The sequence below is a fragment of the Pocillopora verrucosa genome, chromosome 10 (genome assembly GCF_036669915.1).
Source record: "Pocillopora verrucosa isolate sample1 chromosome 10, ASM3666991v2, whole genome shotgun sequence".
Classification (NCBI taxonomy): Eukaryota; Metazoa; Cnidaria; class Anthozoa; order Scleractinia; family Pocilloporidae; genus Pocillopora; species Pocillopora verrucosa.
This window is the reverse complement of record NC_089321.1, coordinates 14,794,301-14,820,723: the sequence shown is the minus strand read 5'-3', so window position 1 is coordinate 14,820,723 and position 26,423 is coordinate 14,794,301. Positions and strand designations below refer to the sequence as shown.

The window sequence follows — 26,423 nt, the reverse complement described above, 5'->3', positions numbered from 1 at the left end:
CAAGCTGTGCACTTAACTAGAAACAAAAGTAGGGACAGTTTTATCTAGAGAGATAACGTGGTTACCGTTTCTCAGTCTATTTGTAAAAGTATTTATTCAAAGCTCTATTATGGTTTATGGTAGCACACGAAAGCTGAGATTGTACACAGTCCATATGGATTATTATTTCACTTTTCTTTTATTTTCACCGAGGGAGGAAAAAAAGGGAATGTAACAACCTGTGGCAATCGACCATGAAAATCTTTATGATCACACGGCCTTACAAGCTACGCACTTAAATAAATACAAAAGTAGGGACAGTTTTATTTAGAGAGATAACGTGGTTACCGTTTGTCAGTCTATTTGTAAAAGGTTTTTTTCGAAAGCTGTATTATGTTTCATGTACTTTCGCCAAGTTTTATTGGATAACTTGACTATGGTGGCTCTGCTGACTATTAACTCCTTCCCTTTTCCCTTTCCTCGTCTAATCATCGGGAACTTGGATATACTTTGATACCCAATCATAATTTCTCATTTTGTTTCCTTTTCAGAGACAGAGAGGAGGAAGCTAGGTAATTATCTATGCTAGTAAATCATACAAATCTTCATGATCGGCACAAAGTCTTCCAAGTAGCACACGAAAGCTGAGATTGTACACAGTCCATATGGATTATTTTTTCAGTGTTCTTTTATTTTCACCGAGGGAGAAAAAAAAGGAAATGTAAGTAACTGTGGCAATCGATCATGAAATGCTCTATGATCACACGGCCTTACAAGCTGTGCACTTAAATAAATAAAAAAGTAAGGACAGTTTTATTTAGAGAGATAACGTGGTTACCGTTTGTCAGTCTATTCGTAAAAGTTTTTATCCAAAGCTCTATTATGTTTCATGTACTTTCACCAAGTTTGATTGGATAACTTGACTATGGTGGCCCTGCTGACTATTAACTCCTTCCCTTTTCCCTTTCCTCGTCTAATCATCGGGAACTTGGATATACTTTGATACCCAATCATAATTTCTCATTTTGTTTCCTTTTCAGAGACAGAGAGGAGGAAGCTAGGTAATTATCTATGCTAGTAAATCATACAAATCTTCATGATCGGCACAAAGTCTTCCAAGTAGCACACGAAAGCTGAGATTGTACACAGTCTATATGGATTATTTTTTCAGTTTTATTTTATTTTCATCGAGGGAGAAAAAAATAAGGGAATGTGACTAGTTGTGACAATCGATCATGAAAAGCTCTATGTTCACCCGGCCTTACAAGCTGTGCACTTAAATAAATACAAAAGTAGGGACAGTTTTATCTAGAACGATAACGTGCTTACCGTTTGTCAGTCTTTTTGTAGGGGGCTTGGATATACTTCGATACCTGATCGTAATTTCTCTTTTTTTTTCTTTTCAGAAACTTTAAAGTTGATGCCAGGTAATGTTTCGGCTATTCCAATAAGTCATAGAGATTTTCATTGACACGAAGTCTTTCAAGAAAGAAACGAACGTCGATATTTTATATAGTCGATATAGTTATTTTTTAAATTAGACACCGAAAATTTAATTTTTTTAGTGAGATAATACCTATGATACAATTGGAAGGGATGATTTTGTTAAACGGGTAAATCGTAGCTTTTAATTATGGCTCTAGTATGGTTCATCTACTTTCATCAAGTTTGATTGGATAACTTGACTATGGTGGCTCTGCTGACTATTAATTCCTTCGCTTTTCCCTTCCCTCATCAAATCATCGGGGGCTTGGAAGTACTTTGATACCCGATCATCACGTGGTTATCGTTTGTCCGTCTATTTGTAAAAGTCTTTATCCAAAGCTTTATTATGGTTCATGTACTTTCACCAAGTTTGATTGGATAACTTGACTATGGTGGCTCCGTTGACTATTAACTAGTTCCCTTTTCCCTTTCCTCGTCAAATCATCGGATTATTATTTTAGTTTTCTTTTATTTTCACCGAGGGAGGAAAAAAAAGGAATATAACTAACTGTGGCAATCGATCATGAAAAGCTCTATGTTCACACGGCCTTACAAGCTGTGCACTTAAATAGATACAAAAGTAGGGACAGTTTTATCTAGAAAGATAATGTGGTTACCGTTTGTCAGTCTATTTGAAAAAGTCTTTATCCAAAGCTCTATTATGTTTCATGTACTTTCACCAAGTTTGATTGGATAACTTGACTATGGTGGCTCCGCTGACTATTAACTTGTTCCCTTTTCCCTTTCGTCGTCAAATCATCGGATTATTATTTTAGTTTTCTTTTATTTTCACCGAGGGAGGAAAAAAAAGTGAATATAACTAACTATGGCAATCGATCATGAAAAGCTCTATGTTCACCCGGCCTTAAAAGCTGTGCACGTAAAAAAAAAAAAAAGTAGGAACAGTTTTATCTAGAAAGATAACGTGGTTACCGTTTGTCAGTCTATTTGTAAAAGTCCAATGTTGTATTATGTTTCATGTCCTTTCACCGAGTTTGAATGGATAACTTGACTACGGTGGCTCTTCCTTCCCTTTTCCCTTTCCTCACCAAATCATCGGGAACTTGGATATACTTTGATACCCAATCCTTATTTTTTTATTTTTTTTCCTTTTCAGAGGCAGTGTGGAGTTTGCCAGGTAATTATCAATGCTAGAAAATCATACAAATCTTCATGATCGGCACAAAGTCTTCCAAGTAGCACTCAAAAGCCGAGATTTTACACAATCCATATGGATTACAGTTTTCTTTTATTTTCATCGAGGGAGACAAAGGGGGGGATGTAACTAAGTGTCGCCATGGATCATGAAAATCTCTATGATCACACGGCCTTACAAGCTATGCACTCAACTAAAAACAAAAGCAGGGACAGTTTTATCTGGAGAGATAACGTGATTACCGTTTGTCAGTCTATTTGTAAAAGTCTTTATCCAAAGCTCTATTATGGTTCATGTACTTTCACCAAATTTGATTGGATAACTTGACTATGGTGGCTCTGGTGACTATTAATTCCTTCCCTTTTCCTTTCCCTCACCAAATCATCGGGAACTTGGATATACTTTGATACCCAATCATAAATTCTCATTTTGTTTCCTTTTCAGTGGCAGAGATAAGTATGCAAGGTAATTATCTATGCTAGTAAATCATAGAAATCTTCATGATCATGAGTTCTTCATGAGTCTTCCAAGTAGCACACGAAAGCTTAGATTGTACACAATCCATATGGATTATTTTTTCAGTTTTGCTTTATTTTAACCGAGGGATAAAAAAGAGGGAAGGTAATTAACTGTGGCAATGGATCATGTAAATCCCTATTATCACGCAGCTTTACAAGCTGTGCTCTAAACGAGAAACAAAAAAAGTATAAAAGTCTCTATGCATAGCTCTACTATGGGTCATGTACGTTCACCAAGTTTGATTGGATTACTTGCCTTTGGTGGCTCTGCTGACTATTTATTCTTTCCCTTTTCCTTTTCCTCATCAAATCATCGGTGGCTTGGAATTACTTTGATACCCGATCATAATTTCTGATTTTGCTTCCTTTTCAGAGAGAGAGAAGAGGTTGAAAGGTAATTATCTATGCTGGTAAATCACACAAATCTTCATTATCGGCACAAAATCTTCCAAGTAGCACACGAAAGCCGAGATTGTACACAGTCCATATGGATTTTTTTTCAGTTTTGTTTTATTTTCACCGAGGAGGAAAAAAAAGGGCATGTCACTATCTGTGGCAATGGATCATAAAATATCTCTATGATCACGGCCTTACAAGCTGTGCACCTAACGAGAAACAAAAGTAAAGACGGTTTTATCTAGAAAGATAACGTAATTGTCATTTGTCAGTCTATTTGTAAAAGTCTTTATGCATAGCTCTATTATGTTTCATGTAATTTCACCAACTTTGATTAGATAACCTGACTATGGTGGCTCTGCTGACTATTAATTTATTCCCTTTTCCCTTCCCTCATAAAATCAGCGGGGGCTTGGATATACTTTTATAGCTGATCGTAATTTCTCACTTTTTTTTCTTTTCAGACCCTTCAAAGTTGATCCCAGGTAATTATTCAGCTGTGCCAATAAATCAAAGAAATCTTCATTAACAGGAAGTCTTTTAAGAAAGAAAAAAAAGCCAAAACTATATATAGTTGATATGATAATTTTTTTAATTAGATACCGACAATTTAGTTTTTTTAGTAAAATAATACCTATAAAAAAAGTGGTAGGGACGATTTTCTTCAAAAGGTAAATCGTAGCTTTTATCATGGCTCTATTATGGTTCATGTACTTTTACCAAGTTTGATTGGATAACTTGACTATGGTGGCTCTGCTGACTTTTAACTCCTTCCCTTTTCCCTTTCCTCGTCAAATCATCGGGAACTTGAAAGTACTTTGATACCCAATAATAATTTCTCATTTTGTTACCTTTTCAGAGGCAGAGAGGAGGAGGCTAGGTAATTATCTACGCTAGTAAACGATACAAATCTTCATGATCGGCACAAAGTCTTCCAAATAGCACACGAAAGCTGAGATTGTACACAGTCCATATGGATTATTTTTTCAGTGTTCTTTTATTTTCACCGAGGGAGGAAAAAAGGGAATGTAACGACCTGTGGCAATCGATCATGAAAAGCTCTATGGTCACACGGCCTTACAAGCTGAACATTTATATAAATACATAAGTAGGGTCAGTTTTATTTGGAGAGATAACGTGGTTACCGTTTGTCAGTCTATTTGTAAAAGGTTTTTTTTCAAAGCTGTATTATGTTTCATTTACTTTCGCCAAGTTTGATCGGAGAACTTGACTATGGCGGCTCTGCTGACTATTAACTTGTTCCCTTTTCCCTTTCCTCGTCAAATCATCGGAAACTTGGATATACTTTGATACCCAATCATAATATTCTCATTTTCTTTTCTTTTCAGAGACAGAGATGAGGAAGCTAGGTAATTATCTATGCTAGTAAATCATACAAATCTTCATGATCGGCACAAAGTCTTCCAAGTGGCACACAAAAGCCGAGATTTTACACAATCCATATGGATTACAGTTTTTTTTTTATTTTCATCGAGGGACGTAACTAAGTGTCGCCATGGATCATGAAAATCTCTATGATCAAACGGCCTTACAAGCTGTGCACTTAACTAGAAACAAAAGTAGGGACAGTTTTATCTAGAGAGATAACGTGGTTACCGTTTGTCAGTCTATTTGTAAAAGTCTTCATTCAAAGCTCTATTATGATTCATGGTAGCACACAAAAGCTGAGATTGTACACAGTCGATATGGATTATTTTTTCAGTGTTCTTTCATTTTCATCTAGGGAGAAAAAAAGGGAATGTCAGTTACTGTGGCAATCGATCATGAAAATCTCTATGATCACACGGCCTTACAAGCTGTGCACATATATAAATAAAAAAAGTAGGAGCAGTTTTATTTAGAGAGATAACGTGGTTACTGTTTGTCAGTCTATTTGTAAAAGTCTTTATCACCAAGTTTGATTTGATAACTTGACAATGGTGGCTCTGGTGAATATTAACTTGTTCCCTTTCCCTTTCCTCATCAAATCATCGGGAACTTGGATATACTTTGATACCCAATCATAATTTCTCATTTTGTTTCCTTTTCAGGGAGAGAGGAGAGGTTGCAAGGTAATTATCTATGCTAGTAAATCATACAAATCTTCATGATCAGCACAAGGTCTTCCAAGTAGCACACGAAAGCTGTGATGGTACACAATCCATATGGATTATTTTTTCAGTTTTGCTTTATTTTCACTGAGGGAGAAAAAAAAGGGAAGGTAATTAACTGTGGCAATGAATAATGAAAATCTCTATTATCATGCAACCCTACAAGCTGTGCACTAAACGAGAAACTAAAGTAGGGACGGTTTTATCTAGAAAGATAACGTAATTACCGTTGTCTGTCTATTTGTATGCATAGCTCTACTACGGGTCATGTACGTTCACCAAGTTTGATTGGATAACTTGACTATGGTGTCTCTGCTGACTATTAATTCCTCCATTTTCCCTTCCCTCATAAAATCAGCGGGGGCTTGAATGTGTTTATAAACTCTATCATAATTAGTCTTTTTTTTCTTTAGGGGCAGGGAAGACACCAGAAGGTAATTTATTTGTTATCTATGATAATGAATCTTAGTAACTTTCATTTTGACAGTGTTTCAATGGTCACGCTTTGTATGTATGTATGTTGGATAAAAGCAAATATACTCAATAATACGTTGAGTTTTATTTTATTTATTTTGTCATAGCGCATTCTATGCACTTAAACGGATTTAAGAATCGTATTATAAATTTACAACAATGGCAATAACGTTCACCAAGTTTGATTGGATACTGAACTTAACTGGGGTGGCTTTGCTGACTATTAATTCCGTTCCTTTCCCTTGCCTTATAAAATCAGCGGTGGCTTGGATGTACTTTTATACCTGATCGTAATATCTCATGTTCTTTTCTATTCAGACCCTTCAAAGTTGATGGAAGGTAATTATCTGGCAGAGCTAATAAATCATAGAAATCTTCATTAACACGAAGTCTTTCAAGTAAGGAACGAAAGCCGATATTGTATATAGCCGATATGGTAATTTTTTAAATTAGATACCAACAGTTTATTTTAGTAAAATAATATCTATAATAAAAGTGGAAGGGATGATTTTCTTCAAGGGGTAAATCGTAGCTTGTAAGAGGTGTAAAGGACCTTCTTCATCTTGTGTACTTTAAAAAATCTGGAATCTTGAATGGAGCTCGAATGATTCAGTAAACAATGATTCATTTATAGGGTATTGTATGACTTTATTAATCTCGTCTGACAGAAACGTATAAAGAACTATACTGACAGTCTCCATAGTATTATCTTTCTTGTTCATCGCGCGATTCTACCGTTCAAATGACCAACAAAATAGCCAAAGAAGCTGAGTATCGGTTCGTCAATGTTTTGGTGTGGCTATTTAAAGGAAATGGGAAAAATGTTTCTAGGTGCACCCATTGAAAACGGGTGTAATGAAGAGGTTCGGCTTAACAACTTTACCGAACCTCCTCCCTCTTTGCATTCATGGCCTTCTTAAGTTTATACACACTCGTGAAGTTGAAATGAAGAAGATGACTGCGCAGATTCTGATAAGCGTTAACGTCCTTTTACACAACGTCTGCTTACTTCCAATTGGCTAATCAGTGGCTAATCAGAGGCAATGCAGAACACATTTTTGTGATCCAAGTTTTTCTCTCTTTTTAACTGGGTGAAACTAAAGACATGCGGCAGTGAATTACACAAGTTTTATTTATAGGGAAAACCTAAGGATTATGTTATTATTCTCGTCTACAGACGTGTGCATTGTTACGGATGCATTCCACTTATAATGTTCACATAAGGTAATTTAATTCAATCGGTCAGGCAACGAACTCTAACCGTTCCCACCAATCGTGTTTCATGTCAAATCGTAAACTTTTGTCGAGCCGTCGATTTCTTCTCAAAAAATCACTAAAAGTCTTTTGCTTATGTTCTGGCGGGTCAATGCTTGGAAAAAAAAAATGCATTCTTCAGCCACCATGATCTGTAGGTTCTCTATATCATTTCATTAAGGGATTGAGATGATTATGCAAACCTTATCGTAATTAGTCATTTTTTTTATAACAGAGGCGAGTAAGGGTCAAGAAGGTAAATTATTTGTTATCTATGATAATGAATCTTAGTAACTTTTATTTTGACAGTGTTTCAATATTCACTCATTTCACTCATTTCACTATATTGGATAAGTATGTATGAACCTTTGATAATAGCATATATACTAAATAATGCTATGCACGCATATAAATTTTTTCGGAATTTCTAAACATTCACATAACTCAGACAGATCTTTCTTCGCAAATCTAAGCTCGGTACAGTCCACATCGCTCCACTCGTCTACACTGAATCTGGGGAATTTCCAGTATAAGAAAATAGGTTTTGAAGAATAGGCATCGTATAAAAGAACAATTCGTTATCGTCAGAGGTCGGCTGTTAACAAAGCATCGCGGACGGAGCTTTAACCATCACTTGCCATGATCTATGATATGGAAAGCCACCAAGGAGTCGTAATACAGAGATCACGAAAGCCGTTCTCACGAAAACAAAAGCGTATTTAATGGGCTCGATTCTGCAGAAAGTAAAACTAAAACTACCTTCCCAGATTTTGTTTAAGTCAAAGTAGAATTATAAAATTCGCCTCATTTGGTATCCAAACCACGTCGTGCGGAGTAAATCTTGCTGAAGTCATCCATGTTGACGCTTGACATGTAGTGCATAGTAACATTCATTTCTTTTCCCCAAATTGTAGTTGTTTAACTTTAAAATTAGGACAAGAATTTTAACAAGAGTCAATTAATATTCTAGAACAAGAAGTTACAGCGTGTTTTCCTTGCTAAATCACCTTTTAACACAACTTGACGGCGTTCTCAACCCAGTTTGTTATCAGTATTTTTCCTGCGTACGACGTTCTGAAATGACGTTCCCGTTCTCTTGCTAAACCAATCCAAAGTCTCATTGCGAGGTCAAGATGTTAACACTCTGGCCTTCTATCTCGAAATGATTCCCAACTGCATATTTTGCGATGAATAGTCCTTGCATTTGTTTCTGTTAACTTTTATTTAAGTATGAAGACACACTTGGCGTTAGGAGAATGCTTTTGTTTCTTGGATAAATGGGTCTTTCACTATAACAACACCTCGCGGGGTCAATCCTTGGGAAAAAAACATATGCATTCCTCAGCCACCATGATCTGTAAGTTCTCTATATCATTTCATCATCATTGAGATGATTTTGCAAACCTTATCCTAATTACTCATTTTGTCTTTATTCTAGAGAAGAATGAGAGTCAAGAAAGTAATTTATTTGTTAACTGTGATAATGAATCTTAATAACCCTCATTTTGACACTGTTTCAATATTCACTCATTTCACGCAACATTGGATATGTATGTATGTATGTTTGGTAATAGCATATATACTAAATAATGCTATGCACGCATATAAATTTTTTCGGAATTTCTAAACATTCACATAACTCAGACAGATCTTTCTCCGCAAATCTAAGCTCGGTACAGTCCACATCGCTCCACTCGTCTACACTGAATCTGGGGAATTTCCAGTATAAGAAAATAGGTTTTGATGAATAGGCGTCGTATAAAAGAAAATTCATCATCGTCAATAATATTAAAGAGGCCGGCTGTTAACAAAGCATCGCGGACGGAGCTTTAACCATCACTTGCCATGATCTATGATATGGAAAGCCACCAAGGAGTCGTAATACAGAGATCACGAAAGCCGTTCTCACGAAAACAAAAGCGTATTTAATGGGCTCGATTCTGCAGAAAATAGAACTAAAACTACCTTCCCAAATTTTGCTTAAGTCAAAGTAGAATTATAAAATTCACTTCATTTGGTATCCAAACCACGTGGTACGGAGTAAATCTTGCCGACGTCATCCACGTTGACGGTTGACACGTAGTGTACAGTAGCATTCATTTCTTTGCCCTAAATTGTAGCTGATTAACTTTAAATTTAAGACGAGAATTTTAAGAGTCAATTGATATTCTAGAAAAAGACGTTACAGCACGTTTTCCTTGCTAAATCACCTATTCACTCAACGTTACGGCGTTCTCGACCCAGTTTGTTATCAGTATTTTTGCTGCGCGTGCCGTTCTGAAATGACGTTCCCGTTCTCTTGCTAGCCCTCTATCGCGGAATGGTTCTCAACAGCATGTTCTTGAGTTACAATATATACAATAAAAAATAACAAATAACTGATTCTGTAACTGAATTTAATTAAGCGCCTAGCTGGTTACAATATTCTAGTCACCAAATATGTAAAAATCCCTGCGGGCTGGCTTCTATTTTTAGCTGAGGAAATATAGGAATAAGCTCAAAAATCTGGTTTTGTACATTTTAGCTATGTTTACATCTAATATTCTCAACGAAAATAGTTTCAAACAAATGGAAATTACATGGCTTTGAAAGAAGGGTCTCTTATGAGCAACATCCCGAAGAGTAATATCGCTTCTGGTTTTCATCTTTCAAAAAGAAATTGATCAGCCTTTATAAGAGACTACTCGACGTAACTATTAACATCCAGAGACCGACTGCTGACATTCTTCCGTGGGAATTTGAAGAACCCAAAATGCTCTCACGATACACTGTTAACTTTTATTCGCGTAAATAATACACAGATAGTTTGTGGAGAATATCTTTTTCAGGTAAATTAGTGTTTCATTGTGACAGCATGTCGTGGTGGCTAATGCTTATAAAAAGATGATGCATTCTACAGCTATCAGATGTGTAGTTTTTATATGTCATATCGGTGAGGGATTGAGATGATTTTGCAAACCTCATTGTAATTCGTCATTTTTTTCTTTTTTTCATTTTAGAGAAGAGGAAGTGACAAGAAGGTCATTTATTAGTTACCCATGATAATGAGTATGAGTAACTTTTATTTTGTTACTGTTTCAATAATCGCTCTTTGCATTTCCCATTGGATAGGTATGTATGTATGATGATACTCAGTTATTCGCTTCGTATTTCTTTACTTCATTTTCTTAGAGCACATCCTATTGTGTAAAACTGATTTAAGCATATTAGTATAAATGTACAGCAGGCCTTAGACTATTGGTTTTTTTATTTTATTTGTACTTCAAGCTTTCGCAGATCTTTTGCTTCGTTCAGGAATGCAAGACTTTTCTATTTTCTTTACATTCTCTGACGATACTGTAGATCGACGAAAGCTTGGATTAAAAAAGAAATATAGTTGCCAAAGGCCTCAATCGAATCGTCCACTTACCTGGTTTCTAAGGCCTCTAAATTAAACATAAATAAATGTTTCGCTGTATGTCCATGAGAGCCATAATTAGTCCCAGATTTCCATTTACCGTAAAATCTTTTAGTTTTCTTATTGCAGTGAATATGAAGCTCCTGCTTTATCAGACATATTTCTGCGATAAATAACCCTTGTATTCGCTTCTATTAACTTTTATTTCAGTATGAGCACACACTTTGAGTTAGGAGAATGTTTTTAGCAGTTAAAGGAGGGAATTCTTTTTTAGCTCATATATAAGGGATTTTGTACATTTATTCATCGGAAAACGAGCTTATAACACCTCGATCTGATTGGTCAAAAACCTAATGTTTATTGCACCGGTAAAACCATAGAAAATTGAAACTTTTTTAGCTTGTTTTATAAAAGCAATAGTATAGACGGTACTTTCTATCGGTTTACCAGCGTTGGGATGTTGGTACGTTGGGAAAACAAGGGATGTTGTGAGAACACTCGAATAGGTTGTTATACTCACTCGCCTCCGCATCGTGATATACAAACTTGTTAATTATTCTCCCAAATCCCGCTAGGGCTGTTACGCCAATAAACCGATAGAAATTGTGTGGTCTACTTTCATAAACATGAAGCCAGTGTGCTTTGATTTAGAGCAAGATTGTATTTGAAACGGAAGAACTACGGCGAAGGACTAGGCCGGGTTGATTTATCTCCACTAATAGAGGTAGCCCGGGTTAGGGCCTGGTAAATAGCACGAGGCAGTCTTCCAAACACTGGAGTCATGACCGTTGATCTATTTTCAAGTTTTAAAAAAAGTGGCTCTTACTTAGTGTAGAAGACACAGTATACGTCAAAATAGAATTTCATCACAACCGGAAGTAAGAAAACGATGAAACGATGGTGTGACGTACACTGTGTCTTCTACACCAAGTAGGAGCCAAAAAAGTATAGTTTCTTTGTTTTCTAGGAAGTTTTATGTAACTTTTAAACGCAGCAGTAAATCTCATTTGTAGCGAAAAAAAAATTAACATGGTGAGGACATGCTGAAATAATATAGTTTTGCATTACTTCTACGTCTTCGTGGCTATGGTTTTGGTACTAATTTCTTTCTTTCTGAGTGTTTCGTGCAAGTAACTAAAGCAACAAGAACAACAATTGTTCATTATGTCGGAATATTTTTATAATATAATTGTAGGGACTCGCGGTGCAGGGAAGGGGTGGGATCTTCCGTTAAAGAGTTCAAGTAAATAGCATACAAGACTCGTTTTAAATCTAGTCGTAAGCATTCAGTGTTTCCCTCTTATTCAGCATTGACAAACTCTCTTGAACAACGGAATAAAGTGACAAGGTTTCCTTGTACATGTAACTTCTCTGTACTGGTGTCCAGTTTTCATATTTCCTTGACAAATACCTTGTTAGAAAATAATAATTTCGTATTTAGTAACACATGTACACTCTGAAATTCGCTTCTTGGTTTGATGGAAGAATATGACAGTTTTTTCTTCGGAAAAAAAAACTCAGTTGAACATCAGATTAACCTTTTAGATTGTGGTTACCCATTTATACCCTTGGGTAGGTAGAGAAAGACGTTTAAAGAGTGAAGTGCACTATTGAAAAACAATTATTTTTTTTGTTTAGTAATGTACACTGAAATATATTCGATCATCTGTTGTGCATGAGTTAGTTTTGAGTGTAACTACTGTAGTATGCCTTGTATTCCAATGTAAGGTTAAAATAAAATCGTGTGTGCTTATCATGATTGTTTTCTTTGATTACCTTTCAATGTAAATTGTTACCAGTGCTGACTTTATCTTTATCTTTTTCCTAAATTGAACTTTCTTGAAATTGATGTAGGTAGTTAGTTTTTTCACCCTAACTTGACGAATCTATTTAATGTCAATGTTCGAAAACTTACCGGTCCCTAAGCTGAGACTATCCAGTAATATCTTCGCTCTGTAAATTCAACGATAAAATAAACGATTAAATAAGTTTAAAATCAAACAGACTGCCCAAGCATTGCATGTAGAACTTATAATACCTGGTTTTTTTTAAATTTTATATCAATAACTGCGAACTGTGATTCGACGGGGAGTTGCACAACCAAATTGAAGTGACCAAAATGAACAACCACAACAAAGAGAAAAATTACCAGTGGCATCCGTTTATTATTCTTCGCTCCCTGCTAAACTTCAGCTCGTATTAAGGAAAACGCTGAATTAATTCAAAAGCTCTCATCTAGGTATTTTATGAACACATTTTTTTAAATTATGTGGGTCACACTCTGTCTTAAAGACTGTAGCCCAGTGTGATTATATGAGGAAACCAGAATAGTCCTCAAAGTCGAAGCTTGCGTGATACTTCTCGTGGAAATATAATACAAAAATTTAATTCAGGCATGTGACTTCATGTTATCACCGTAAAGGCTCTTAGTTTTCTAAGAACGCGTAAAGGCTTTTAGTTTTTTTAAGAACGCGATGATCTTACGTGAAACTGGGGCAGGTGGGTGCTCCATATGTTTTAATTTCTGTTTTAAATATGTCTGTTATCGCGACTAAATCGACAAGCATCAGTTCAAAAGCAAAGAGAAAAGTACTCAATCTTCATCTTGTTTTTGCTATTTTTATAATTCTCTTAAATGATCTGTCAGGAATGTCTCAATAGCCTTGCAATTCTCAGGGCACTTTACGTGTAATGCAAGAAAAGGCAATGTTCATTCCTGGACTAACATCTTTAATATGTACATGACATATATGAATCTCGAGAAGCAGGACAAAAATAAATATCAGCCAAAAGCCCTTTTACTTATGCAAATTAACATGGACAAGCTTCTAATTTAAATAAATGTCAGAGAAAAAAAGGGGGATTTAATCTCGAGTTTCAATTATGCAGTTGTTGGTTTATATTAATGAGTATTCCTTTTAAACAGAGTTAAAAGACCGTCTTACCGACTACAAGCTACATTTATTTCGATGTAGATGATGCTTGGAAAGTGCATTGAAATAGACGTAAATATAGAAAAAGGGGTATTTTTCGGAGATTTTTCTAAAAATGTCGGGATTAGCCAATTTTTTAAGCCAGAGCAACTGCCGCAAATAAAAGTAATGTCGTGGTTTTCATCTTCTCTCAGGAGTTTGATTCCCGGCTTGATCGATACTCGAGAAAGACTTTAAATCAAGTTATTTCTATATCATCTGTTGTACTTGACGATAAAGCTTTGCGAAGGCAAAGAATACTCTTCATTTACATTTTGTATCTCAGTTCACTTTAGCTACTCGGAGGTTTCGAAGGGTCTGCACGGGCGTGTTTTTATAGGAAATTGTTAACGATCTTAAATGACCCAACTTCGCATGCAAGGCACTTCGACACTTTAGAACTCGAATGTGTCGGTTGAACTTGTTTTGATGACATCGGACAACGAACTTCAAATGAACAAATAAATCTTCATCAGTCAGACCTTTCTTCATTTGAGAAGCTCAACTACGCACCATTTGCAGTCTTAAACATACGTTTGTTGGATCAATGTCTGTACCTGAGCAACTGCGCATCAAAAGCTTATCAAATAATCAAACTGTGGGTAATCACTTCCTTCTGAAGTACCACACAGCTTTGATGAGTACTTTTTACTGCAAGCATGGCATTTCTTCGATTTAAATTACGGATTCGTCGCACTGAATTAAACAAAACGTTGTTAAGTGATGTGCGTCAGCCTTCCTATGCGCTTAAGTTCAATCCGCTGATTAAGACAGGCAGATTACTCTGTCTGTAAGAGAAACAATTGGATGGCATTTGAAGCAGCGGAAGGGACGCGTACATTGGTTTGAAGCAATGAACTGTCGCAAGTAAATTCAAATGGAATCCGAATGAATCTGAGAGTTAATACAGTAAAAATTTATTTAATTAGGGCTGCTTGTTCACCCTTTAGAGTCTTGGAGACTAATGCCAGGGTAGACAAAGTAATCAGTGACAATGACAAAGTAATCAGTCGTCTTTAATCGGACGTTGACTCAAATGTAATCTTGTGAACAATATCGTGTATTTTTCAAAAAAAAAAATAAAATAAAGATTCTGTACGACGCAAAGTGTGGGAAAAGAATCTGGAAAGTTCTGAGTATCAGAATAAATTCTTTGCAAAATTACAGCATGCAACGAGAAAAACCTTTCATAACGATTCAAAGTATTTATTTCTACAAGCCTGGTTCTTCCTTGTTCTTCATCTTTTTGCCTTTTGCTTCCTATGTAAATATTTATTGACTGCGTTTTACAAATTTCCTTGAATTATGAGACAACAAGAGCGAAAACAGAAGATTATCCCTTGGGACCAAGACTTTGATTTTAAGTAGATTGGCGCTAAAAAAAAAAGTCCTTCCAAGGAAACTTTCATTTCACAGTAATCTTCGTAATTCAGTGCTTTTTTTTAACCTCTAACTCTCACAGCCGTTCAAACGCTTCGTTTGGTGGAAGACCATGTTTCTACCAGTTTTTTCGTCCCGATGACATTTCATCACTCTGTTGTTAGTTTATACGTTGTTTTTATTTTTTTTGGCGTGCAGCTTATTATGACTACGTTTTTCCCCTTTTTTGCTTGTCGATCTTGTCGATTGGTGACTCTGTTTTCTACGTCACACCCATTTAATGGGGAAGGACAAGTAGGAGACAGAGATAGACATAACTATTACATTATTACAAGAGAAAATAGTGGACCCATTATTTTCTATTGATGATAAGTAATGGTAAGAGGACTGAGTGGAATGCAATTCGGTCTTTAATCATACGAGTGACAACAAAATCGGACGACCGCGAAGCGGAAGTCCGATTTGTCGATCACGAGTATGATTTCAAGCAGAATTGGGCGACGCGATGTTCTTTTGCCAATTAGTCATTGCCGTTACAACTTCCGAAAAAAACAAATACATTTGTTAGATCACTGTCAGTATCTGAGCAAGTGCGCATCAAAACCTCACCAAACAATTACAAAGTTGATCACAATAACCATAGCACCAAGAACTTATCCTGAAAAAATTATTGGGGGATTACCATAATGGAGGAATCTTTCCCTTTAGACGCTGTCTCTACCGGAGATGCTTGGCCTTAATGTATCTGTCCTATTACTGACAACTGTACAGAATGATTTGTGACAATAACGCAGCTAATACACCAATCGCATTTTAGTAAATTGTAATGGTTATCATTGTTTGTATTATTATAATTATCAATTCTATTATTATCATATTTATAATAAATTATTCTCATTGAATCATAAGCTGAAAAAGAATAATGCAGTTAAAGGACGTAGCTGAAATCCCCTCGTCAAAAGCAGAGTCACATGTCAATGGCAACAATATCACGACGTTTACCAAAACAGAAAACGGAGATCGAAAGAAAGAAATTTTTCTGAATGAAGAATATTTTCTTACATTACTGCAAGTACATTACGTTACTTTTGTCTGCTTTTGCTTTTGTTCTCAACCAATTTTTTTCTCTTCTTTCATAAAAGAAGTCACACTGAACTATTGAACTATTTCAACTCACTTTCCTAGATAAATTTACCTAGTCTAGTGACATAATCTGAACACAAATTTCTATATATATGCTTACGAATGGGGGTGGGGGGAAAGAGAGAGGGAGGATAAATTTTTAAAACCATGAAACAAACTTCTTCGGGAGGGCCCAAATTCAACTATAGTCAGTAAATGTCAAATTCTACGCGCTACGGCACTGAAAGCTATTGAAGATATCTTTTATCTTCAAGGCATGTTTTGGATCGAGGCAGCCTCTACACTGCTACACTCTTGTGATTGATTCTATTCGCTTTCGTACAATCTTCAAATTTTCGCTTTGCTGTTCACAGCATATCCACACATTGTAACTTGAGTGTAAAACCGACTCAAAGCAGCTAATCTTTCATGCTTTTCGCCGTAAAAGACTAACAATCATCGATTGAACAGCGACTAATATTTCTATAGGGACTCGATCGAGTCCGAAATCGTTTCATTTCACTCCACTTATGTTTACCTTCAGGACTTCATAATAAACTCAGTAGGGGCCAACATAACTATCTGTTTGGACCTGAAAAAATCTAATTGTTCTTACCTTCCCTGGGCCGCGGCAGACGAAAACGAAAGTACGAATTGCTTCTTTTCCTTTTGTTTTAACTCCTTTCCCTTCCCTGTTTAGGTTGAGCCATTCCTCGACGATGTTTGTGCTCTTGATATCCTTGCGAACTCAGTTCAACACAACAACTTAAAATGCTGTTAGAGGAAAAAAAAGCATCTTTGTGGCTTGAGTAACAATTTTTTGGGTTTTCAGACTAGAGAGATTATTACAAAAATGGACCTATGAAAACCCACTGGCAATGAGTAAAATGGGAGTTTTTGTCGTCATCTTTTTTACTACTGAATGCCATCTACAATACGAAATTCTTTGTTTGATAAGAAAATTAAAAAACAACAACAACAAATAAAAAAAAAACTGCGGCAGAGCGCTTTTCGATTGAGTCACAAACCGAAATAAAAGTAATCAAAACGGCCTATCAGAACAAAGGAAGATACCTTCAAGAGCCAATGAAAACCTGAGTTAAAAAACAACCAAACTGCCTAAAGCGCGGGAAAACGCGGGCGACCAACTGGTTTAATGTTTGCATCTGATTGGTCGAGAGAGTGGCGCAAATGTTTTGAACCTACATGTATCAAAGAGCGAAGTAAAGCAAAAACAATGCAATCTCACAATTTTTTTTCTTCATCACTTAGAAATTGCACCATGTAAAACAACACTACCATAGTAATGGGGGAATGTTTCTGCCTCTGAGTATTTGGTGTTATGATAAGATTAGTATTAAATGGGCATTTAAATTATTATTGAAGTGTAAAAAAATCCCAATACAATGACTTTCTGGGATAAAGGATCTAAAAGAAGACCGTTAATATAAACTCCGTGACGAAAATATTTAGTTTGTTACGATGGTCAGAGAGGTTCCGATGACCCCCGAAAGATTAACTTTCCTTCAAATGTTTATAGCTTCCAATAAGATATCAGATATATATTTTGTTGGTGAGGAGAGTGGTCGACCATTATTGATTATTTCTATTGTTATAAACGATTTAATAGCGATTTAATATCGAAGCTGAATTTTTCTTAAGAATAATGATGCAGTATTTGCTTTTATTAGTGGTCGGTTTATTAACTTTACAGATTTCATGTTAATTCATCCTATCTCTCCTTTATGTGCTTCTGACGAAAAAAGAAAAATTTAGATTTCAAATCACTCCAAGTTAACAGAGCGCCGTCCTAAATAAGAAAAAAAGGAAAAAAATGATACGAAAACGTAACCAAAGTCATCCGCGAAGGAAAGAAACACTCTAGTGCAATTGCCTTTAGAAATGACATTGCAGTTGACACTTTCCACTCGAGTTAACTACATTTCAGGGGATTAGCTGCGTGACACTGAACAGATTGAGCCACAAGTTTTCAATTTCCTCATTAGTAATCCTTGCTAATCTTCTCCATCATTTGCCATCCTTGTTCCATTACGAATATTCCAGTCTTCTTAAAGTGGAAAGAATTTTGCTCTGTGCCCAAGAGAGCACAATGCTGTGAAATACATGAACACTTGCAGACAGAGAAGTTGATTAATCGCTACCATATACCACACCATTGTACCTCAGTATATCATTTATTAAAAAAATATTAGAAGTTTTTCCTTACGAAATACTTAATAAAGATCACGTACTATTTCAGAAACTAGCCTTTTGTTTCGCCATTCATTAGAATCTTACTTTAACTTTTATAACCAATATGTCATTTATTTTACCATTTATCGATAATTTTTTCATTATGTAGTTATTTTAAAAAAAGACGTGAGAAACGATATTCTTAAATTTCAGCATAGGAGTCCCCTTTAGCTTTCAAGAACAAACGTTGACAAAAGCCAGCTATTCCTCGAAAAGTGAAAACACAGCCATCCTGTAAAAGCAAACAAAGAAGAAATACCTTGGTTCCTTTCTCTTTCCTTATCTCTTGACAAATACAAAATAAAAAAAAATTAAAAATGTCCTTTCCAGAGAGTACATCAAAAATAAAAACAATCAAACAAACATGAACTTTAAGAAAATCAGACATCCGTACCGTAACCATTTTATTGACCATATCACAGACTCACCTTAATTAACACTGGAAATTCGCCCCAAAAAGAATGATTGGGGATCATTTCAGGAAAGCTTTTAACACCCTTGTGGAATTTATTATATAATAAACCAGCCATGAAATACAGTAGAAGTAATAGAAAAAACCTATAACAGATAAAGATAAAAAAAACTTGCAGGATGTAGAGCTTACTTGTATTGTTAAGACTATTAAATTTCGGGCGGGAACTAGCATTCGGCAAAAGGCATCAAGACTCTCAAACTGTCTTTTTCACTTTTTTCTTTCATTACTCGGTTCTCCAGTATACAAATCTACTACCATATAAGCTTATTTCATTCTGTGTAACTCTGGTGAATCTCTTAAGCTCTCACACTGATTCTCACTGAAGACTTCTTCTTCAGCTTCAGAATTCTGACGCTACTCTTCTGCACACTGTCTACATTCTTTTAGTATACTCTCTTTCTCTTCTCTCCTCTCTCCTAAGTTAGCTCCAAACAACACCATGCTTATATATTCACTACTGATAGATATGGGTGGCCATGCCCGCTGGCTGACCTTGGGAGATTAAACATTTCCTGTTAAAACACTAAACCAAACAACTTTCGTAATGAACAACAAAATACTTAATCAACGCTTCCGATCAACTGGATCAACCTCTGACTGTGTTAGCCAAAACATGAACTTTCGTTTGGGTCCAAAGCTAAGTCAGTAAACAAACTAAGCAAATCCACTTAAGGAAGTTAGCCAAGGTCGTTACAATTCGGAAACTCATCACGACAGCTCAAAACCCATACAACTTCGGAAATCTAATTCATACGTTAAATACAATCTTAATATAAACGAAAGATTAAATCATAGTGAAATGACAAACTAAATTATTAACTATAATTATAAACTATGTTAATACTTCATGACAGTATAAACTTCAAATTCACCTCTCTGGGAATTTCTAGCCAACACATCCACAACCTCCCTCAAAATAATCATTGGGATCCCTTTGAGCACTGGTTTTTTAACCACAGCCCACGATATCTCCATTTGAGGGTTATATAATTCACGATAACCTCCTTGATTAGTACGCGTACATCACCTGATGGCGACTAGACATAACTGAGTTCGTCAGCAAGGTAGATTTCTATTGCAACTAATATTATTTTCACCATAGCAATGCCAATTAGTGGAGAATACTTCAACATAGCAAATAGATCTTGAAGTCATATGCAGACACCCCTGCTCAACGATTAATGATTTATAGGTTTACACACATTGAGATCAGTTTGTGCGTAAAATTAGCGCGACTGCAATGGAGCGTCGGACACCACCAAGTACGAACTGAACTTCCATAAATGGAATCGAAGCTACGGTAATAGGATCAACAATAGTATGCACTTACACTATCAACAAGATGCTTCCAATGCTGAGCCCGTTTTTTATACTAAAATCAGGATGAGGGCAGCTATCTTCACAAGCGCACTTGGACGTTAGGCTTGCAGACTATGTATGGAAATACAGCTAAATAAGATTTCACTTTGACTTTTCTTAATCAAACAATCAAAAGAAGAAAAGAGGAAAAAAAGGCAGGCAGTTGCGGGATAAAAAGTGATATAAGCAAAAAAAAAGAAGAAAGAAGGAAAGAAAGAAAAGACAAAGAAGGAAAAAAAAAAGAAAATGGGGCAATAAAAAATCAAATTGACTTACTTCAAGCTAGTTGTATCGTAATTCATTTTCTTATTTTCAAGAAAGGATTGCGAAAAAAAGAAACACGATAAGGATAGATTGAAAGGAAGTTAAACGAAACAATCAGCCCCTGTTTGTTCGGAGGGTGGATAGCGCTATAAGCTGGTTAAATCCCTATTCTATTGTTACCTATTCTCTGCTGGATAGTTATGCGTCGGATAGCGTCATCCGCCCTTTGAACAACTGAACGCAGGTAAATATTTTACAATTATGCCTCTGCGCAGTGCGTTATCATAAATACTCATCAATCAATTTTGCTTTGCACAATCTTAGAATGCATGAAAGGACAAATTTGAGCAACTGGAAAAATTTTCTTGACCCAGTAATTCTTCCTTAAACTGCGCTTTAGCCCTTAAATACGTGATTGACTAAAAGGTGCGATATTTAACCGAATAAGCCATAGAACAATTTCCAATTAAATGTTAAAAGTTGTTCAGAATTACATTGGTTTTGTCTCTTCATGCTCTTTGACTGGACTAAAAACATTCCTCTCATCTTCCTCAGGGAACAGATGCAAAACTAAAACCAACCCCCCTTTGACTTCTCACTGGTTCCTTGTAGTGTTTCTCTTATGGACCCAATGGGCGTGGTGATTATCTTATAAACTATGGAGTTAACAACACACGTAAAAAAATATCGTATTTTTTCGCGAGTATTTGATATCGCCAATCAGCTGCTGACACGTCACTTGCCTTTCGCGCCCTTCGGTCAGATTGAGGGATGAACGGCGAAGCTTTCACTATTCTCAATCCAAGATCGTTTGTCGAAATTTTTTGTGGATTATGGCTGCCAAAACACTGAAAAATCAGTATCGCTTACAGACAGTGACGTTCAAACTCTCCTAGTAGAGGAAGAAAACCAAAATACGGAAAGAAAAACCGAAAGATACGTTATTCAATGGCTTTGGTAGTGGCATTTCTCTCGGCTGAGAACGAAAATCGACAGCTGAAAGATTTGCCTCTAGACGATTTTGGCCGTGTACCCGAAAGATTTCTTCTATTGGTAAGGACCAAGTCAATAGCTGAGAATTTTGTATATTGAAAATTACGCCCACTGTTTGTTTTTGTAGCGTTGCACCGCTTTTTTCAGCTTGAGCCTTAGCGCCAACGTACTGAACGATTTTTATTCGGGATTTGTCAATCCTTTTATTTTCATACGTTAATAAAGTTGAATTCTTCTTAGTAAAGGGCTGTTGTGTTCATATAATAAACAAAATAATACATGGTTGCTTGTAGATATGAAATTTCCCTCCTCGAGTTCAACTCGGCATCTCACTCGTTAGCTGCCCTCACTCGTGAGCTATCGAGTTAAACACTCGAAGAGAAATTCCATATCTACGCGCGTTCAGGTATTATTCTCTATTCATTAAACTTTGTCATGATTTGACTGCCCTCAATCGAAAAACAACCTAACAAAAACTGAGGCCAGGTAAACGTTTCGGTTTCTTTGACATTCCCCCCTACAGAATGGGTAAAATGATAAGAAATACATTCTACTATATATATACTCCCTCACACAGCAATTGAAAATGGTAATACTGCCACTGTAAGCAGCGTACGTTGAATTGTTTCTTGAGAGAACCACGGAAAAAAGAAATAGGAATAAATAAAAGTAAAGAACAAAAGAAATACAAAGAGCGAATATCAGAAAAAAGATAGACACAAAGAAGAAAGAAAAAGACGTCGAACATCTAAAGACGAGCTCTTATCAACAAATCTCATATAAGGAGACAATAGAACTTACTGCAGTTGTTCCTCTTATGGAGATGCCATCCATTTCCCCCGGGTATTTGTTTTTGTCACACTTAAGATTGATGGTAACCTCCCTAGAACGTAAAAGATTTCTGAAGGTACAAGCAATCGTGACGAAACAACGAAAATCTGAGGCTTTCGAATTACGAGCTTGTTTTTCGAAATGCTCAGTATAAGATAATATTGAAATAAGCATACCTTTCGTGGCCACCCCCTTCAATTTTATTATAAACTATGGTGGTTGTTCCATCACTTTCAATTGTAAATTTGTTCACAGAGTTGGCATATGGGCTAGAGGACGTTGTTTCACACATCTAGAATAAGAAGATTTGATTAGAGTGTTAATCATATTTAAAACAATTCTGCCTAATAGTTAAGAGTTATTAATAGCCGACCATCTATTCTATGGGAACATTAAGGCAAAATTTTAACGACGCCTCAAGGCCGATCGGTGATCGCCCGAGTCCAAAGAACAATGTACAAAGTGGGTAGCAGTGATTGCTTGTTCACGCGCGCTCGAGGAGCCCTTGCAGAGCGGAAAATGGCCCAGGCCGTGCGAATTTAGCAAACTTATGACTGGTCTAGTAAATCCATTTCCATTCGAGGGAGTGTACTAAAAGAGAGAGAGAATTTTTATATTGATATATTTGTACTAATGACATACGTGGCCAACTCGCTTTTGAATTCCGCAATCTGCGCTCTACGGATTCCAGGATTTAGAGAAGATCTAGTACAAGTATTTTGCTGTGCTCACAACCGTATCACCCCAGTCGATCTGATAATTACGGATCTCAGGAACATCTCACATAAATCATTGAGATCCAACCAAAAATAAGGTTTGATTTTGACGTTATTGTCTCATCGCATTTTGCATTGCTTTAATCGGCTAAGATTGAAATAAGAACGGTTAACTTAACTGGCTATATATTTACATTTTCATAGTTGAGAAACAAGGAGTCTGTGTTGCCGAATAGTTATTGTGATAAACTTGTAATCTGATGGTCCAGGGTACAACTGCATTTGTTATCGGTTGCCCCGAGTTCAACTCCTTGCTTGCGCTTTGAATAAAGCCAAGTGGTTTGCCTCTGACCGGTTGGGATTTTTAACCACTTCCTCTAATCAAAGGGTTAGTATTGGCTCTAAAACACCCTGTTAAGGAAGCGGCAAATAATAGCAAGTGAAAGAGTTTTTTCTGTTTTTCTCTTCTTTTTTTTTAGGATAAAGCATTTATAAAAAGGATTGATACATTTTTTTTCTTTTATAGTTTGTAACTTAATAATTTTCATAAAAAATTATGCTTTTAACTTAAGCTTGTATATCCTTTCCAGGCCGTTATTTTCCGTTTTCCCCCTGTCTTTCCAAAGCTTTACTATACTTTCCTTTCGAAATTAGAAGTGTATCAGCGAAGATTCTATATTTGAATGTCCTTATGCGGTATTTTATTTCGATTGTTTGGTACTATTTTTAAGTGTTATATTTGTTGGCTTTAAATTAATTAATCATAAATTAAGTATCCAGAATAAGTTTTAAAAGTTGTGTAATATTTTCATCATTACCACTCAGTACTGTGAGTATTTGTTATCATTACTTGTTACTACTGGCGCCAGTAGTTATTAGGCAGTTAAATATTGTAAATACTGCAAGTTTGGGCACTGTAAGTATTTTCAGTACTGTTAGCTTCTGTGTGCGGTGTTCAATTTTTCTCTGAAAGTTACATGATTGTTTTATGGTTGTTATGGACCATTGTAAACGATGCCACAAACTATTGAGAGTAATTTATATAATGTATTGTAGAGTGAAAATCGTTTGATTCTGAACTTATGTACTTCCTTGTAAGTAAAACGAAACTGAAGCAGAAAATAAAACAAAAACCTTCTCTGCCTTGAACACTTATAATTCAGCTAGAAAAACTTTAATTTGTCAAATTTTTTTTGACTCTCATTTCTACACTCCTCACTAAACTCCATTCAGACGGAGGGAACTGGGGACAGCAAAGATAAATCTGTTGTTGTCATTTAATAAAATCCTGATAACTGGTCGCGATGAAGTTAATAACTCTGATTCAAGCTGACTTGCGCAGTGCGATTCGAGGAACACCTTGCCACCTTGCGGTAGTAGAAATCGTCTTTTCAACTCCGCTACCGCAGTCGTAACGCTTAGTGACAAGAATATTTATGCCACATTAGCCTACAGAGCAAGCGTGGTTTAAGCAAGCGAGTGTTTACTACCTCCTTATTGAAAATTAGAGCTGCCATCTTTTATATTTTAACAGCAGGGGAAGGCTGGGGAGAAAAATAAATTTGTACCAGGGAAGCGACCGATGGTAGAAAAGAAGGAGAGCAGGGATGGGTGGGTTATGAGTTGATTGATTGATTGATTGATTGATTTAGGAACCGATCATCATTCATAGCCTTGAAGATTTCAGTAAGATCACATGGTTTTCGAGGGGATCAGTCGTCATCAATAGAATATAACGAGAAACTATAATAATTTGATTACAAATTAACCGCCAATGGGGGAGGGGGGGAGGGCAAAAAAAATATAATTTCTTGTTATTGGAGGAATCAGGAAAATTTTATCACGACACAACCAAAATCGTCTGATCCCCCTTACCCCCTCCACCCCCCCTCCCCCGCCAGGGATAAATATTGACCGATCTCTTACTATCTTCTCATATTCTCAAATGTACTCACAAATACATTTGAGCATCCAGCTCCTGCACTAAACTTCGTACATGGATTCCAATCAAATTTGTATAATACACCCGGAGGGCTCAGAACTACAAGGCCTTTGAAGCTGAAAAGGAGAAAAAATGAGCACTTTGCTTAGTCACCTTGCTTAGTCACCCGGCTCCTCTCTAAATGACGAGCTTTCTCCGGGCGGTCAAATTTTTCTTTAATCGTCTTTGAAAGAGGAAGGAGAAATGTTTCAACAATTATAACCAGGATTGAAGATAGTTTCAAGCAAATAATTGGGTGAGCACCGTTCATTTATTGGAAATATAGATACTCGACTAAATTGACTAAAAGCACTCGATCTAATCATAGTTTAGGGATTACAGCACATCTGCGTCATAATTTAACTGATTAGGATGTAACCCCTTCCCTCCTTCCTACGTCATTTTATTTTTTAGTTCCCAAAATTCCATGAATTTACCAGGACTCTTATGAAGCTCTGTACATTCACAAATATCAAAAAGACACATCCAGCCGTGGGAGTGATTTACGGTAAGAAAAAGAAAGGAGGACTAGCGTGACAACAGTTATCCAAAAGGATTACGTGACAGACGATAGCGCATAAAACCTAAAATGTGCGTGACCTTAGCGTTTTGCTTATATGTTTACTAGTGAGCGAAGCTTTTTCTCTCTACTTTCCACCATGATAAATTCAAAACTTTGCTTTCCTAATCACCAATTCGATTTCATTCTGACCTTAAAATATTTTATAATCAGGCGAACCTTGACATTCAACGTTCACTTGACAAAGTGCAGTGCGAGAGACATTTATGGTTATTTACGACTTCTTTAATTAAAACCTCTGTAATTTTCTATCAATCATTTTTCAAAAAATATCTGATATTAATGAAGGACTTATATTACTTACGCTGGTTCCTTGGAACCTCCATCGATGCCCCATAAACTGATGATCTTCCCATTTTCCTTCCTGCACGAACACTGGTCTAACATTTCACATACCTCGGCCACAACGTGTGTTATAGCAGCGAGCGAAATAACAATCAACATTCTTATAACGTTGCTGCGCATTTTCGTCATTATATCTCTGAAGTATTTGCCATCTAATCTCCTTAGGAGGTGCTTGTTAATAGCTTAAAAGAACTATTGACAGATTTCGGATCGAGCCGCCATGTTTGATCTTAGCCTGTCTACCACCCCCTCGGTAAAATTTTACTCTTTTCCCCAACCTTCCTCGTGTTTTGGGAACCGGGACCATTTGTGACCATTTATTACATGGCATATTTTTTAATGTATATTAAATCTGGAATATTTTAGAACTTGACCGTCATTT

The 26,423-nt window shown here is 36.2% G+C and overlaps 2 protein-coding genes across 2 annotated transcripts in view; one reads left to right on the top strand and one right to left on the bottom strand.

Annotated features, from left to right (window-relative positions):
* Positions 1-12,514, top strand: part of LOC131796300 (golgin subfamily A member 6-like protein 24) — a 55,781-nt gene extending 43,267 nt beyond the window's left edge. The window contains exons 29-41 of the mRNA XM_066173224.1: positions 531-551; positions 1,020-1,040; positions 1,386-1,406; positions 2,582-2,602; positions 3,065-3,085; positions 3,512-3,532; positions 3,999-4,019; positions 4,394-4,414; positions 4,884-4,904; positions 5,586-5,606; positions 6,059-6,079; positions 6,438-6,458; positions 10,373-12,514. Of these exons, the coding sequence (XP_066029321.1) occupies positions 531-551; positions 1,020-1,040; positions 1,386-1,406; positions 2,582-2,602; positions 3,065-3,085; positions 3,512-3,532; positions 3,999-4,019; positions 4,394-4,414; positions 4,884-4,904; positions 5,586-5,606; positions 6,059-6,079; positions 6,438-6,458; positions 10,373-10,386 (266 nt within the window). The 3' untranslated portion in view covers positions 10,387-12,514. The remainder of the gene's footprint in view (positions 1-530; positions 552-1,019; positions 1,041-1,385; positions 1,407-2,581; positions 2,603-3,064; positions 3,086-3,511; positions 3,533-3,998; positions 4,020-4,393; positions 4,415-4,883; positions 4,905-5,585; positions 5,607-6,058; positions 6,080-6,437; positions 6,459-10,372) is intronic.
* LOC131796299 (uncharacterized) lies at positions 12,056-26,266 on the bottom strand. The gene is made up of 9 exons (XM_059113883.2): positions 26,001-26,266; positions 25,091-25,193; positions 22,596-22,711; positions 22,390-22,471; positions 20,303-20,403; positions 18,926-19,055; positions 16,861-18,729; positions 12,686-12,723; positions 12,056-12,181 (listed from the first exon to the last, which is right to left on the bottom strand). The coding sequence occupies exons 1-7, from the start codon at positions 26,168-26,170 to the stop codon at positions 18,640-18,642; spliced, it is 792 nt and encodes a 263-aa protein (XP_058969866.2). The 5' UTR covers positions 26,171-26,266; the 3' UTR covers positions 12,056-12,181; positions 12,686-12,723; positions 16,861-18,639.
* Between the last annotated feature and the right edge of the window lie 157 nt (positions 26,267-26,423).

What these genes read in the sequence shown, in the direction of transcription:
- LOC131796299 (XM_059113883.2), bottom strand. Translation starts at nt 26,170, where the DNA reads ATGACGAAAATGCGCAGCAACGTTATAAGAATGTTGATTGTTATTTCG. An exon ending in GGAGGTTCCAAGGAACCAGC is followed by an intron (nt 25,194 to 26,000) that starts GTAAGTAATATA and finishes TCTCCTTTTCAG; the next exon opens with CTTCAAAGGCCTTGTAGTTC. An exon ending in CTGGATGCTCAAATGTATTT is followed by an intron (nt 22,712 to 25,090) that starts GTGAGTACATTT and finishes TTCTTATTCTAG; the next exon opens with ATGTGTGAAACAACGTCCTC.